Source organism: Prenolepis imparis, unplaced genomic scaffold (genome assembly GCF_030444845.1).
Source record: "Prenolepis imparis isolate NDT839.2.m4 unplaced genomic scaffold, iyPreImpa1.0 SCAF_1, whole genome shotgun sequence".
Lineage (NCBI taxonomy): Eukaryota > Metazoa > Arthropoda > Insecta > Hymenoptera > Formicidae > Prenolepis > Prenolepis imparis.
In genome coordinates this window covers 11,289,715-11,305,682 of record NW_028141159.1, presented here as the reverse complement: position 1 = coordinate 11,305,682, position 15,968 = coordinate 11,289,715, and the positions used below count along the sequence as shown (strand labels likewise).

The 15,968-nt window shown below is 35.9% G+C and overlaps 2 protein-coding genes across 8 annotated transcripts in view; one reads left to right on the top strand and one right to left on the bottom strand.

The window, feature by feature from the left end:
* LOC145934352 (latrophilin Cirl) overlaps positions 1–15,968 on the top strand; it is a 425,698-nt gene that overhangs the window by 157,485 nt on the left and 252,245 nt on the right. For all 7 annotated transcript variants that reach the window (XM_083037539.1, XM_083035962.1, XM_083039104.1 and 4 more), the window contains one exon: positions 7,443–7,571. In XM_083037539.1, the coding sequence (XP_082893665.1) occupies positions 7,469–7,571 (103 nt within the window). In that variant the 5' untranslated portion in view covers positions 7,443–7,468. The remainder of the gene's footprint in view (positions 1–7,442; positions 7,572–15,968) is intronic.
* The window catches only part of LOC145944350 (uncharacterized), a 367,235-nt gene that overhangs the window by 159,197 nt on the left and 192,070 nt on the right, over positions 1–15,968 (bottom strand). The gene's annotated exons all lie outside the window — the stretch shown is intronic.

The window sequence follows — 15,968 nt, the reverse complement described above, 5'->3', positions numbered from 1 at the left end:
CGTGAGATATAAGATAACTTGCTTATAACTCCATTACTTATTACTCTACTTTTGCAAAATGAATAAAGAGTTAAAAGTAGTGAGAAAGAAACTTGACTGTCATTCAGTCTTTTATAATAATCTGTGCATTTTATTGTACAATATTTAAGTGTATCGTGCATTTTTGGAGAATACATTTATTTAGTTAACATATGAGACGTTGACAATTTTAATGATATTTAATATCATTTTCATTTCATTATTGCCAAATCGCGTTAGGCAAATTTATATAAATAGAAATATAAATAAGTTTATTTTCTTAATTTTTTTTCAATTAATAAAGTTAGTATTTATTCATACAACATTAAATTCGAGATGATTTATCGATTACAACATTTTTCACATTATAACAAAGCACGAAATTTTACGTAATGGTTTATTTTATATATTACATATACAATATATCTATAATATATTGTATATGTGATATATATTAAATATATTAATAATAATGGAATATTTTAAAACAGAATATATTGTGGATTATAAATTTGATACGATTTTTTTATCTTCGAAATATAATGGAGAGTAGTATATCGAAGCAATTTTAAATTTTATGGCGTGTAGATATTGTCTGATAGTTTCGAAAGTCGATTGAGAGCTCGTGTCGTACATGTGTCCTATAGAAAGCACGAAAGCAATAAAAGACTTCGCCACATCGCCCATTCGATAATCTCATCCGTGTCACGCTTGCAATAACACCCGATTTCTGATAGGTACTATAGGATTTCAGTAAGCTTCTGTCTTGGGAGTCTTTCTCAAAATCGAAGATATCGAATTTGCATTTTTTGCATTTGCATTTTCTTCGTAGATACTGAATTTGCATTTTCCAGATGCGAAATCGTGGAAACCGCGATGCTTGCAGCAATGACTATATTCCGATTCCGATAAGGTCATAACCTAGTTTTCTAATAATATACGAAATGTTAAAATATTAATGCAAATTAGTAAAAAATAATGAAGCACACACACAATACTCTGTTACTTTCTATATATTTACGAAACATTTCGTGAATAATTTAATTTTTTATTATATACAATTCAGTGTGCATTTATTTTCAAGTTATAAACTACTACGTGTTAAATTTTTTATATTTATCAGCAAAAGCACTTTAAAAAAAACATAAAAACGAACATGTAAAAAAATAATACAATCGAACTATTTGCATTAATAACGATAATTATTACGTATCTTGAAAAATAGTATGTATCGTTCAAGTTGCTCAGTTCCGTAATTGTTCATGAAGCTACGTATGAATTTTTTTATTTCGCAAAGATAGGCCGCGAGACAAAATTGAAAGCCGTCCGTATTACTTGGCTTCTGTCAGAGTTACGAAGTCTGATATCGGCTAGTGAAATTTTCAAAGCACCATGTCAGCTCCACGTCGCGTCACACCGTGGTTGTCTGTTGTCTGCTCGCGATGAACTCTTGCAGGAGCAAGACAGAGTCAAGCTTCGACGAGGACGAAACGGAAGAAAGGTTTGTCGAAGCTTGCGAAGGGAGGGAAGGACGAGTGCGATGGCATTCGAGTGGCACGGGAAAGCGACACGACGGAATTTCAGAAATTGCACCCGACATTTTCGCATGCAGTGTGTATATAGCCAGCCGAGTTGCAGCTTCCTGTGGCTCCTTCTCTTCTTCTACCATCTCCTCCTCTCATTCTCATCCATTTCCTGGGGTGTGTGAAGTTGGAACCCCTACGTTATGCTATCATAGTTCTGTTAAGAGTTCTGAGTTATTTAGAACCATATAGGAAGAGTTCTTGATAATTTTTAGAAATAGTTCCGGTCATTACGATAACGAAAATCAGTTTCAAAAAATAGGGGTGCCAACTTCACATTTTTTTACACATCGAGTTCCAATAGATTTGAGCAGAGTTTTAACGTTCTTTTAAATAGTTATATAGTTTCTGATTATTTATTGAAAGAGTTCTGCAATTTTTAGATAAAAAAACGTATCTTCGATATTGAAAGTATGTTTTTTATCTCTATAAAAATTTCAAAACTCAAAAAATAATCAGGAACTATGTAACTATCAAACAATTTAAATTTACTCACCTCACGGTTGCTCCTTTGTTGCCCGATGCCTCCCCGGGCCTCCTTCTCGTTAAAGTTTCGAAACACTTGCACTCGCATTATTTTTTTTCGTTCGCAACGTGCGGCGGGATAGCTAAAACCCGGGCGTCGCCGCACGTTGCGAACGAAAAAAAATAACGCGAGTGCAAGTGTTTCGAAACTTCTACGAGAAGGAGGCCCGGGGAGGCATCGGGCAACAAAGGAGCAACCGTAAGGTGAGTAAATTTAAATTGTTTCATAGTTACATAGTTCCTGATTATTTTTTGAAAGAGTTTTGCAATTTTTATAGAGATAAAAAAACATACTTTCAATATCGAAGATACGTTTTTTATCTAAAAATTGCAGAACTCTTTCAAAAAATAATCACGAACTATATAACTATTTGAAAGAACCTTAAAACTCCGCTCAAAACTATTGGAACTCGATGTGTAAAAAAATGTGAAGTTGGCACCCCTATTTTTTGAAACTGATTTTCGTTATCGTAATGACCGGAACTATTTCTAAAAATTATCAAGAACTCTTCCTATGGTTCTAAATAACTCAGAACTCTTAACAGAACTATGATAGCATAGGGGTGCCAACTTTACACCCTGATATTTCGACACTCGGAGATATATCCGTAAATCGCGGCAACGTTGATTTTGACTTTTCAGTGAGTTATCGCAAGATCGAACGCTGCCTAAACTTCGATCGCGAATCGCGAATACACAGATTGTTATAACAAAACTCACATAAAATCTAGATATGTAATTTCTAGTTTCAATTTTTGATTAATATAAAACAGAATGTGTTATGTTATATATAATATTATTTCTCAGGAATTAACGAATTTACAGACGTTAGCTACTCTATACACGTTCTTGCAGAGTTCTCTGCTCTTGTTTTCGACGAGCCGGAATCGCGATGCGGTTTTCGCGGGGAAAATTGCGAGTTAATTTCCCGTGCGATCGCCCCCGGCCCATAACATCGGCTCGTTGTCATTGTCAATTATTTTTAATTGTGCGATCGGAGCTCCGGGCTTTGCTCGATATACATTAAAATTTGCACCTGGATATAAAATTGAAACTCACGAGATCTCGCGGTCGCGTACACCGTACTTCCATCGATTCGATAATGCGATTTTCAACAAATCATTTTTATTCTTCTCCCCCCTTTCCCCCCTTTCCCCCCTTTCCCGAGCTCTTTCCTCGCCGCTCATTGCTTTGTAACCCTCCCGTCCAATTCGCTGCGAGCGTGATTTCGCGCGGGGGTCGTCGATGATGAACGAGTTCGTGTTTGAAATCATTGCGATGCGAAAAGTGGGGACGGTAGAGGATAGATGGGAAGAGGGAACCGATTGGAAAAGGAGGAGGCGAGACCGGCAGGTGCGTGGCTGTTCAATATTCATCGACAAGAGGCGTCGAAATGATTTTAAGTGCCTGCAGAAATTGCCGCGGCATGGGCGTTTTCTGATAATCTGCATTATTTCGATCGCTTTGATCGCCGCTGCTTTAATAATATGTAGATTTATGTTTTCATCCGGACAGCCGCGGCGGCGCGGCGCGTCACTTCTCTCGCTCAGTCCAACAGTATGTGAAAATTATTATTGAATTATTTTTTACATTCTAAGTATTGATGCGATACACCATCTTCATTTATTAAAGTTTTTTTCAAAAATAATGAAAAATTTTCTATTAAATGTAAAATAAATTTTAACGCTGTAATTGTACTCGTCAAAATGCAATTGAGTAGTGAAAATTGTTTTCGACATTCTATCACACTATTTTATAGGAATCTTGAAATGAGAATAGAATAAGCTGCATCTTTATTAGGGAAATTTAGAGAATTATTGAGAGAGAAAATTATCATCATATATTGAAAGCAAAAATTTATAAACTGTATTTTAAAATTAAAGTATTAAATTGAATAAGAACGGTGAATAACAAGAAAAACATACTGCAAAATCAAGATATTCATATTAAGGAAGGGAGGCGAGTGATAATGTTAGATAATTCTTAATCATGGAATTGAATATTTTCCAAAAAATAAATATCTAAAATTTTGTATTAAATATTTTGAAGAAGTTATAAAAAGCAATGTTAAAAATATGAAGACGCGAAGTCAAGTTATATCTCTTTAACACATTCCATTGTATTACTTAATTAATTTTGCCGTGCAATGGAAAAGCAGGAAAGTCTTCGAAGATTTATGAGTTTGCCAGCTGCGAGAGTTATTACTGGAAATAAAAAAAAAAATAGTTAATTGTAGCGCTATAAATCTTTGCACTGAATTAAAATAAATCAAATAAATTCTGCGAATCAAAATGCACTATAATAAAATTCGATTGAATCAATATTAAACTACGGAAATATTTTCAAAAGTATTTCAAACTTTCGAAATTGAAATTTAACAGACTTTTTGTCTGCTAATATTGCAAAAATGCAATATTATTTGAAGTTATAAACATGTTATAGTGTTACAAATGTATTAAAATTTAAAGATATATTATTATAAAAATGCAATATAATGATTAAATTATTGTACATCTTAAAGATCAGATTTCCAATAGATATTTTTTCCTAGAAAAAAATTCGTTTTGTTTTTTATCGGTATTTGTTTTGGTGTGCAATTTGGACGTCCAATATGTAACGTCAATCAAAAAGCATTTTTTTCTAGAGATTGGCTGTAGAACATTGCGATGGTTCGGTTCGATAAAAGCGGAGCTGAAGAAGGTATACCGCGAAATGCGTCGAGAATTCCCTCCAAAGATGTTCGATTACCGATCTGAAAAATCCGCGGCACACAGAATAGTACTAAAGGAAAAAAAAGTATGGTCTCGCCGGGAGATTACTACTCGTTCGACTGTATCCAAGCGCATACAGTCGCACATATGCTCTTCTCTGCTTCTAAGCCTCCTCTCTTCTCTTTTTAATAAATGATCTTTCTCTCTTTCTTCGTCGCGCCGACCGACCTCGCAGATGGGAATCGCGTTGTCATCGAGCTTATCGCGATTATCGCAGCGTGCGGTGCATCGGGAGTACACGTATGCACATCGTGTGCAGCATCGTAGAGCATCGTAGAAGGGAAAAGGAAAGCTGATAAAAGGAGAATCGCGCATCGCCGATTCTATTCGCGCGACGAACGCGCGGCTACAAGGTTAAAGCAGATAGCATCGCCGGATTAATTATGCGTAATGCATGGGACGTGCGCGAGGATGCATTTGTTCGTTGCACGAACGGGGGGCGGAAGGGAATAGAAGGAAAGGAATAAGCAACGCATTCAATTATCGTCGTTACTCCGGGGTCTTTACAGATGTTTCGGTGATAATCGCATTGCTATACGCGACTTCCACGTTCGTCGTAAGGTTTGAATGCCGGCGGCATCGAGAGAGAGAACGAGACGAGGCAAGAGAGGAAAACGGAGGGAGCACTTAATTAGATTCGTCGGAAAAATTAACGCGGCCCACTCGAAACGAATTGGCAACGCTCCAGATGTTCGCGTCGCGCCGCTGCTCTCTTCCGCGGCCGCGGATAAGCGCCAATTCGGCCGATGCGATGCAATCTGCGGAGTGGTCCGCCGTGATACACGCAGCGGCGGTCACGGCTCGATAAACTTCCTCTCTCGGTCGTAATCGAGATGGTTGCTGGCGAGATGTGCTTAACCCTACGAACTTTATTCCGAGAGACCTAAACATTTTCGACGAATTTTTGTTGAAGAAGTTGCGATTTGTATATCTGAAATTTAAAATATATTGAAGAATTGCCGAGTTTCTCTTTTTTCACATACAATATTTCTACGATGAATATTTTCTTCGAAATCTATTGTCAAAAAAAAATTCTGCGAAGCTTGAGAAAATATTTCGATATTGAAACGAGAGAAGAGGACAATTATATATATAATTATCGATATTATAATATTAATATAAAATTAATAATTTAATTATTATTAGTTTTTTCAAATATTGTTTTACATAATTTTACATTTTATCGAATATGATTATTTTTAGGAAATAATATTTATATAAATTCTTTTCCTATTTTTCAAAGACTAAAATAATTAATTGCTAATTGTATCTTGCAAATACAATATACATATACGAAATATCTCAAAACTTTTGAGACATATTGTGCGAAAAGACTCTCCAACTTTTCAAGAATATTTTCTTTTTGCACTGCTGACATCATTATTCGTCCTCTTAATCTTGACCAACCGTGCGAAATTTCTCTGAATCTGCAACTCATTACATCTCATACATTGTCGAGTTTGCAGATACATGAAATACTTTGGGATTTGAGCAAATGACATTTATAGATTAAATTCCGAACTTAGATCCCGCGAAAGTGTTTCGCGACACATCTTACGCCATGATCGAAAAGTTAACATTTCAACGTTCGATCTTACATACACTTTGCCGGTGATCTGACATATTCTTTTCGTTCTTTTTTATCGCATAAATTTCACATGGCATTTTATTCTTATTTTTGGGGGGGAGACAAACTAATAGGTCGATAGCGCACAAGCGCGACGCCGCGCCGCGGGAAAAATCGAGCGAGCATCGTCGGTAAATACTATAAATCAGCTTAATCCGCGCGTCGAGCGAAACGAAGGGTTGGGGGATGTGTGCACATTCGCGTGAATGTGGGTTAACGAAGGCGAAAAAGAAAAACAATTTTGGCGTCAGCGTTTCGGAATTTGCAGACCGCGCGAACACAATGCGATGCCATCGAATAAAAACAGCGTGCGTTGCAACGGGCGCCGAAACAAGACGAATTATAGGGTGGTGACTCTAAAAACCACAAGATGTACATCATGTTTAAAAAATAATATAAAGTATAATACACACACCCGCGTGCACATTAATCAAACCAAATTATTTTGATACAATAATTAATCCAAAGAAGAAAGTAACTAATTTATTTGTCTCGATGAAAAGACAAAAATTATTATTATGAAGGAAAATTGTAATATCTGTTTCGACTCTTAACGTTAGCAAATATATATCCTTATTTTATACATACGCACACACATACCACACTATATTTTAATCTATCTCTTTTATCTATTTATGACATGCACCGCATGCATCTCGACTTGAATTCGTTCTCACTCGCCGCGAGCATCGCGATTTCCATGTAATCGCGACTATAAGTCGGTGCGCGAGAAAAAGAATGGTCCCTCCCGGCAAAGTATAAAATTTAAGTAAACGCAATAATATAACACACCGCTTGCGCTTCGCGCGGTGTCCGATCCCGGTATATTGAACGCGTAGTTCGCGCGACATGCGAGCACATCGGGAGCAGCAGCACACCAATGCACAACGCGTGATCATTCCTTTTTTCTGCTTTCAGGCGTAGTCGGAGCTCGGAACCTCACGATGGAGTGCCGCAAGGGTCGACGGAAAGGAGCGCCGATCCTCGTTGGGCTGCTGTTTGCATGGCTCTTGACCAACGGCTGCGCCGTCGTCGCGCGAAATATAGGTGAGTGCGAGAAAGTATTTACGATTTTGGACCGTGGTTTCTTGCCACGGGTAAATTTCCCCTCTTCCCGCCCTCCCAGAACCTTGCGCCAATTAAGGGACCGGCTACAACGCGCGCGGATATTTACGCATGACGTATCCGGTACAAGTTCTCTCGTAAGGCGCGACTCGCCGCAAGCAGAAGCCAGTTTTGCATCTCGGCGCCTTTCGCGTGTTCTTTTTAATCTTGTAGCGAGCATATTTCAAATTGTCACATCGCTACTGCAATTGGTGCGCAATCGTTGCCGCAAAATTATGCCGGCTGATTGTCAGGCTAGCTTTGTTTTGGAAAATTAATGACTGACAAAGTTTCTTTATTTTATAGTAAATATCAGCATAGGTACAATGAGGCATTGATGATAGATATAATAAGAATCAAGTAAGGCATTAATTATAAATAATAATGAATTGTCAAATATAGTATAAAATCAAGAGAGAATGTAGATAGAAATTTTAATTCTTCGCTCTCGGATAAAATAAAATTTACAATTTAAAAACGTAACTTTATTTATAAGTTATGTTTCTTGGGGACATAATTATAAAAGCATTATGTTTATTTATAAATTTTAAACGAGAGACAAAAATCTCTTTGAAGAGATTAATAACGATGGCGGAAACACCCGCGACGTGTATACGCAGGGGGCGGAAGATCGTTGTTGCCATAAACCCCAGAAAACCCCGCTAGATGGATGGGATGGTTTCGGCCGGCATGTTAAGTCCAGGAACATACCGTAGCACGCTCGTAGAATTAAACCGTTCTCGTGCTAATTGATTTAGGAGATCCCGTCAATGTGTGTGTATATATGTACGTTGCAAACATGGACAGTCACTTGATAAGTCCTCAGTAACAAGCTATGAATTTGACACTTTTTATAAATATCTTTTTAATATCTCTAACATAAATTGTGAAAAAATATTACATTCTATCTTGCTGTTTAAAAAACAGTTCTGTTATCTTTCATACAATAAAATATCTTTTGATATTTTACGTATGATAATGTCTAATAGAGCTTAAATTTGCGGTTTAAAATCTCTGATAGGTATAAACTATTTACGTCGCAACACGTGATTCATTTTAATACAATAATTATCCAACTTACTGCAATAAGTAATAACAAATTCTTTTTATAGAGATTTTAAGAGTTTTAGAGATAGCGCAAGTTTTATCATATTTATTTTTTGTCTTATAAAATTCCTGAACCGCCCGATTTACATGCATACATATATGCTAGACATACATTCCCACAGCTTCACAATCACGTCCATATTTTTTGTCACGTTGTTGCCGCTCACACGTGGGACGCACGTGCGGGGTGAAAGTTCCCGCAATGCCTTTTCGAAGCTTGGAAAGAATTCCGTTCAGGTGCTGACCGCGGCGCCTACAAATTTCTCTCGGGACCATTTTCGCGCTCGCATATTAGCTTGACTGCGCGCCCAGCTGCAATCTCCGACGTGTAATTGATCGCGGAAGTTGAAGAAAAACCCGCATTGCCAAGCTACGCCAGCCGGTGCAAACCGACGGATTATTTTCTGTTCATAAATCCAGTGCTTTTTGACGGAGATAAAAACAAAAAAACATGTTTTGAATACTTGTAGCATCATCCATGGTTAGGAGGAAACAATCGCGGATGTAAAAAATATAGGGATTTAATCCTTTTTATGAATTTTTTATTGAAAGAAGATTGAAATGTTTTTGATAGTATTTAAACAAAAAATTTGATAAATTTGAAATAGGGTCAGTTTTTTCAGATTCTTGTGTACGCAAATTTACTAGTTTAAATTACTAACTTATTAAAGATCCTTACTAGTTTTAATCAAGACAGGCATAATATATCACAATGAATTGCGAAAGCGAAGGGAAGACAAGGAAGCGAAACAAAGGGAAGTAAAGGGAGGGGAGAAAGGAAGGAAGGGCTGGTCTAGCGCCCGATAGGGTTAAAATGCAGTGACGCATTGAATACATGTGAGCATTAACGAGCGGTTGAGTCTCGAGAAGCGATCTTCAGGGAGGGTCGAGGCTAAGACACGCAGGAGTTAGGAGGAGGAACAAACGAAAACCCCTGAAGGATTGGAGAGAGACGCGTGTCCTCGCTATTCCTTTATGATTATCATACACCCGGGTGCCCTCAATCCACGTAGCATTGTAGAGTTGCGTTTCCAGTGTTCTGCTTCCAATCCCTTCTAGCTACGCGCACTCCCTTTCCGGTTATAGGTATAGGTATACGCATTACGTACATATTCGCGCGTATACATACACACGCGGAAGAACCGCAGTAACCTAACGACAGATAAATCAAAATCGCATTGTATGCTCAGTGCTGGCGAGGCTCAGACAGGGCTTTGTGTACTTTCAAAGGTGGATAGAGATTTAGGACGTCGTGTGGATTCGATACCGCTCGCGACTGCGTTTCCGCATGGAATCGCAGAGTCGCGATATACGAGTCAAGTTGCAGAGAATTAGCTTATTTATGTCGAATTAGATTTTCGCGTTTGAATAAATTGATTGCGACGCAGTAATGCTTTTTTTATCACATTTATTTTTAATAATTAATGAAAAAAGATATTAATATATGTGTATATATATATATATACATATATATAATTTTAAAATAAATATTTACTTTAATTAACCATGCATGCATTGATTATGTACAAGATTAATATAAAATATAAGTGAACATTAGCATCAGATATAAAAATTAGATGATAAATTAATAAAGGTACATAAATAGAGTGGTATTATTTGAGAAATCATATTAATTTTATTATAAGAAAATTATTGCACAAAAATCTCTCATATAAGCAAAATATAATAAGTTATGTAATATTTCTTTTACGATAAAAATTGAATTGCTTAAAAGAAGTATAATTAATATATTTTTGAAGATGTCTTTCTAAAAATTACATATATTTATTAGAAATTAGGCAGTTTATTAATATTCCTGCGTCTTTGCCACATTCGCAATTTTTTTCTTCCACATATTAACCAAGTGTACGCGCGTTATTTCAGTTATTCAGCAATTATAGTTTTTTAGTATCGCTCCGCCTGTCATAAAAACCGAAAATGATTTTTCTTAGTGAGCGTATAAATATATACCGGGGCGCTTCGAAAAATTACATAAAAACCTTGATAGCCACCACTTTGTAATCTACCCTGATGATCATCGTAAAACGTTAGTTAACGGCAGGCAGGATGATCTCAATCGGGCTGACCTCGCGAATAATGCGCGATAAAATTTGCAATAGCGGCTATCGGCATCGGAGCGGCGCCGAAAGACGTCGTTCACTCGTGGCTACTCCTTCGCGATTACTCGCGCCGCTAACATTTTTACGAAGGGCAGAATTTCCGGCTTTTACCGGCTCGAGAATAAAAGCAACAACGATCCCGTAGCAGTTTACGGCTGAACACTCGTCGTTAGGTCTCGATTGGATTATCACGTGGAATCGTCAATCAAATTTTAATCGCTCGTAGAGATATATATTGCACGGTACATTAATTTTATTTATAGTGTTCGACATATATAAATGATGTCCAACAGAAAAATGAATGATTCGATCTGCAAGAGAACATAATGTTTCCTCGTTTGTAGTCAAGATCAATTGGGTATTTGAAATTATCTATTTAATACGTTTCGATAAAATTGTTAATAATTGATAGTCGTTGATTTAATCAAGATTTCTATATAGTCACAAGCACATATATCGTAAAAAATTCTCCACAAAATTATTCACGACTTGGCAATTTACCATTGGCCATAATTGTCGTAAACAGTTGCCAGTCTGCGTTATACGTACCATTGTGGACCACCTGTAGGGACACACGTACTGTGAAGATCTCATCTCTTGTCTTTTTTTCTGCCGTTACTCTCCGACAACGAGAATTTATATAAGCGCGGTAAAGGGGAGGGGCGCTGCCGGACAATTTACAGCCACCACTTACGTCGCCGTGCCGCATTCTGAGCAATTAGTATTTACGCCGGATAGATCGGTAATCCTATTATACACTCGGCACAATATCAAGATAATAAGCATCGTGGACAGCGCGTGATTACAGACCGCGTCGCGTCCCCGAGGCGGACCGAGTTTCTCTTCGCGAGATAAGATTCCTCGAGGAAAAATTCTCACGCTTCTCCAGTAACCTTGATGCATACAGCTACACGTTCGATGATATGTTAAAAAGTGGGAAAAATCTAGGAGGTGTTATACGGGGTTCGAGATTAGCATTCAGCAGATACAATCTGTTTTAGATGTTTATTTGATTACATAAATAAGCACCTTTAACTCAAATATTGTATATTAATAGATATTTGACTTGATATAGAATGTGTAAGACAAGAACGTCACATTTATTATTCATAGATATTATAATGTAGAAAATGTGAAATATTTTGCGTTGCTTTTCTTTTTTTGTTTTTAAATTATTTGATAAATTGTGACTACACACAATTATTCGATTTCAAATATAAATATATATTAAATTTTAATAATAATACACACATTCTTATACATATATAATATTTAAAATTCCATTTTTATGGAATTTCTAACCGGGGAAAACCATAGTAAATATGTATTTTTAATTTAAATAAACTTAACAAGCTGTGTAAGATTAATATTGTAATTAAATATTAATACGATATTAATGATTTAAAATGCACAGAGGAAAAGCATAAAATGTATATTCCGTTATCGAAATAAATTTATTACAGTTTATTATACACATATACATATATACATATATGTATATGTATGTACATATTATAATAGCATTATTGAATGCACATATACATACTAATGATATATTGATGAAATCAAAATCGAAGAAAACGCAAACTAAAAATAGCCGAATAAATTAGAGATAAATTTTAACGAGATAAACATCCTCAAACTATAACAATATATATCATACAACAATTTCAAAAAATAAAGAAAACAATGTTATGTAGTTAGACATAGGACATTTGTGTTCCAAGCTACCAAACTACAACGCCTGTGCTAATTCCGGCGTATTGAAATATGAATGAAATATCGAACGCGACGTTAATATTTTCGCCGTTTCGTGACATGCGACTTCGATTCCGGTCGCTTTGTGAAGAATTGTGATGGTGAAATTTTTGCACGAGGCATTGCTCGCAAAGTACCATCGATACGTGAAATATGTAGTGTCGACAAAATAAGTAAAATAATTTCAGCGTTCATTGTTTGTCTCGATAATCGTTTCACCGGCAAACGATCGATCCAACAATTCTCGCAACTCCGTATTCGACCTCGTTCGCGAACCGATGACTTCTCTTCGTCCTCGCTTACGTTCACCTAACTCGAAAAGGACCGTACCTCGTAGCGGACCTCGGTGCCGAAGATTTGTGGCACATCGGTAACACGCGGCGGCCCCAATTTACTGCGCATTACCTCGCCCATCCGCCTCTTCGTCTCGCATTTTCCTCCACCAGCGTTATCCACCGTCGTCTCCTCTTTGCGGGTCTTGAGCCATTTCCTCCTTTCTTTTTCCGTCTCGTATACCGACGGTCGCGCGATTTTCTTTGCCTCTGCTTCTATTTCTTTCCTTTTCCCGCTTACTTGAATCCCAATTTTGTCACTTCCTTTAGTTTTTTTTTATTTTATTTTTTTTATTTCTCTGTCTTCTTTTGTCCTTTCTTCTTCTTTTTCCAATATTACTTTTTTTTTCTTATTTTGTTGTTTCTTATTTTTAATTTTTTTCTAATTTGTTTTCTCGTTTCACTATTTTTTCTTCTTGATTTTGCTTTTTTAATTCTATCTTTTATTCATTTTTTGTTATATATTTTTCCCTATATTTACTCTTATCTTTTAATTTTATTTCTGCACGCAATTTTATATTTACGACAACATATGGTTCTTCTCTTGTTTCTCTCTAGCCAAAATTTGTCCATCATCCCTCCTTGTTTATAGCCTTGCTGGGCGCGTCCCCGAAAACCAACGTGTACAAACGGCGGCGTTTCACCCTCCTGCGTTATTCCTTGTTCGTAACCGCTGCTACGTGACTAATCTGATTTCCCACCCACGGGCTGCATCTCATCTCTTTCTCCTCTCTTTCGACCCTTTATAATATGTTTTAACCCTCTCACTGTTCCCATCGGATTCAACGAGTTTCGCGCGATCAAGCGCGCGCATCGCGACGAGATCCGTCTAAATTTAGACAATCGAAAAAGCGATCGAATGACGCGTCTGTCGCAATATTCCGGTCGTCGAAATAGCGAGCGTGATGTTAAATAACATCGAGAATAACAGCAATCGATAAAAGTGCTTTGACCTCACGTTTTGAATAACTTGTGAAACAGAAACAAATCGTACGAGATTATTTTTACCTTGTATTTTTATAAGCTTGACACATTGTCATGATACAATTATAAATTATTTCTATATAGATTACTATATTCAGAAAAACAATAAAGGAGAGCTGTAATTTTTCAATTGCAATCCGTAATATTTATATCCATAAGAGTTATATCCGTAATAGTTGTGTGTAATTTTTCTATTGTTATTTATTTTTTATTGTTTCTTTTTAACGCGTTATATTTTTGTTTTTTGTATACTCTGGATTTGTATTTTTAAAATTATCGTACTTTAAAGGATAACACATAGAAAGTTCACAATTCTAAATTATAAAGATTTAGATATATTTTTGAACAAGTTAAATTCTGCGTTCCATTAATATTCGATTTATGTATGCTAATATTAATTAACATTCATAATTTTTTAATTTAATGAACTCTTCGATGAATCAATATGTAAATGATCTTTGAAATATTTTTCAATAAAGAGAAATATTGCTCATATATTTCTGTCGCATTAGTCGAGTTTCTCTTTATAGTGAAGCTTCTTTAAGTATAATTATATCGATTCATTTATAAATGAATTGCTTAAATGAATTAGCTCAAGCAAAGAATTTTTATACCTTTTTGCATCACTTTACGTCTTTGGAACGAAATACTGTAAATAAAATAGAGCAGCGATAGAATCAAAAAGAGTGATAGAATCAAAAGAAAGACAATAATTAAATAGCATATTTCCTAAGACAAAAAATTTGATATTTTTGGCAAATTTTTTTAGTTTATTATACATATATGTTATGCACACTATTATATATACTATATACCTATACATATTTGAATATCAATTTAAAAATGAGAATCCTGAAATGTTAAAGTTTTTGTCAGGTATTCTCGGATAAATCTAGCATTTCGACAGTGACCATGTCGATGCAACACCGCTTTCTCCATATGAAAAATGTCTTTCAGATTGATGGAACGCGGCCAAACGGAACCCCGCGTCCTCCCTCAGGCGAGAATTTCGTTCTCTTGCCGCTCGCGTTTTCCAATTCGCACCAAATGGATCGGTCGCGCGGAAAATAAGAGATTGTCGTGATCTTCTTCGCGCGGCGCGACTACTCTCACCGATGGCCTTCGCACCAATCGTGATTTCAATTTTCATGTGAATCGAAGCAAGTACTAGTATCTTACAGAAGCGACATAATACATTGTTATACGTACAGAAATATTAATCGATGAATATCCACACGTTCTGATAGAATTAACAATGTTTTTTTCTTATACTATTATAGAATTATATAAGAGAGAGAAGATATTGGTTTTTTATAATTTTTTAAAAAATGTGTTATTTTATTAAATTATGATTTTCTTTTATTAAAATTTTTTATTCAAAAATTTGCTTATTTGCTAAATATATATCTAATGATACAAATATAAGTTTAATTTAATAAAAATAACATGTACGAAATTATACAGTTATTGCTATTTCTAACTCGTATAGGAGACCCTAATCTTGATAGAACGGGATATTTTCTTGCTTCTTTTTACGCGCATTCCATCGGTGACGAGCAGTGAGAGGACTTTAATGCGCGTAACGTTCATTTCCGGCGTACGTGACCCAGTTCCGTAAAGACCCCCAAAAATGGGTGCCCGACACCAAGTTATACAATTCTTGCCTGTTTCTTATTCGCCTCGCGATACTAACGGTGTTTTTCAAAGTAATTGAAAATCTAGCTTTTCTCGTATATATGTATATTGCCATTCCTGTTTCTTTCACACTTCCGTACATTTACATGTGCGGCTTACAGAATTTTTATCGTGACTTTTGTGCCGAAGCTTATTTACATAATTTTTGAATATAAATACAATTTTAATTTTTTATTACGGCTCAAATAATAGCGTGATTATATAAATACTTGGTAGACAAGTTGATTTATTGATATATTAATTTATTATACTTACCATCAAATAAAACAACGATTGTATCCGAACATTATTATTGCCTGATTTAGACTATTATTCCTGCTATAAATATTTCGCGTTGTACTATT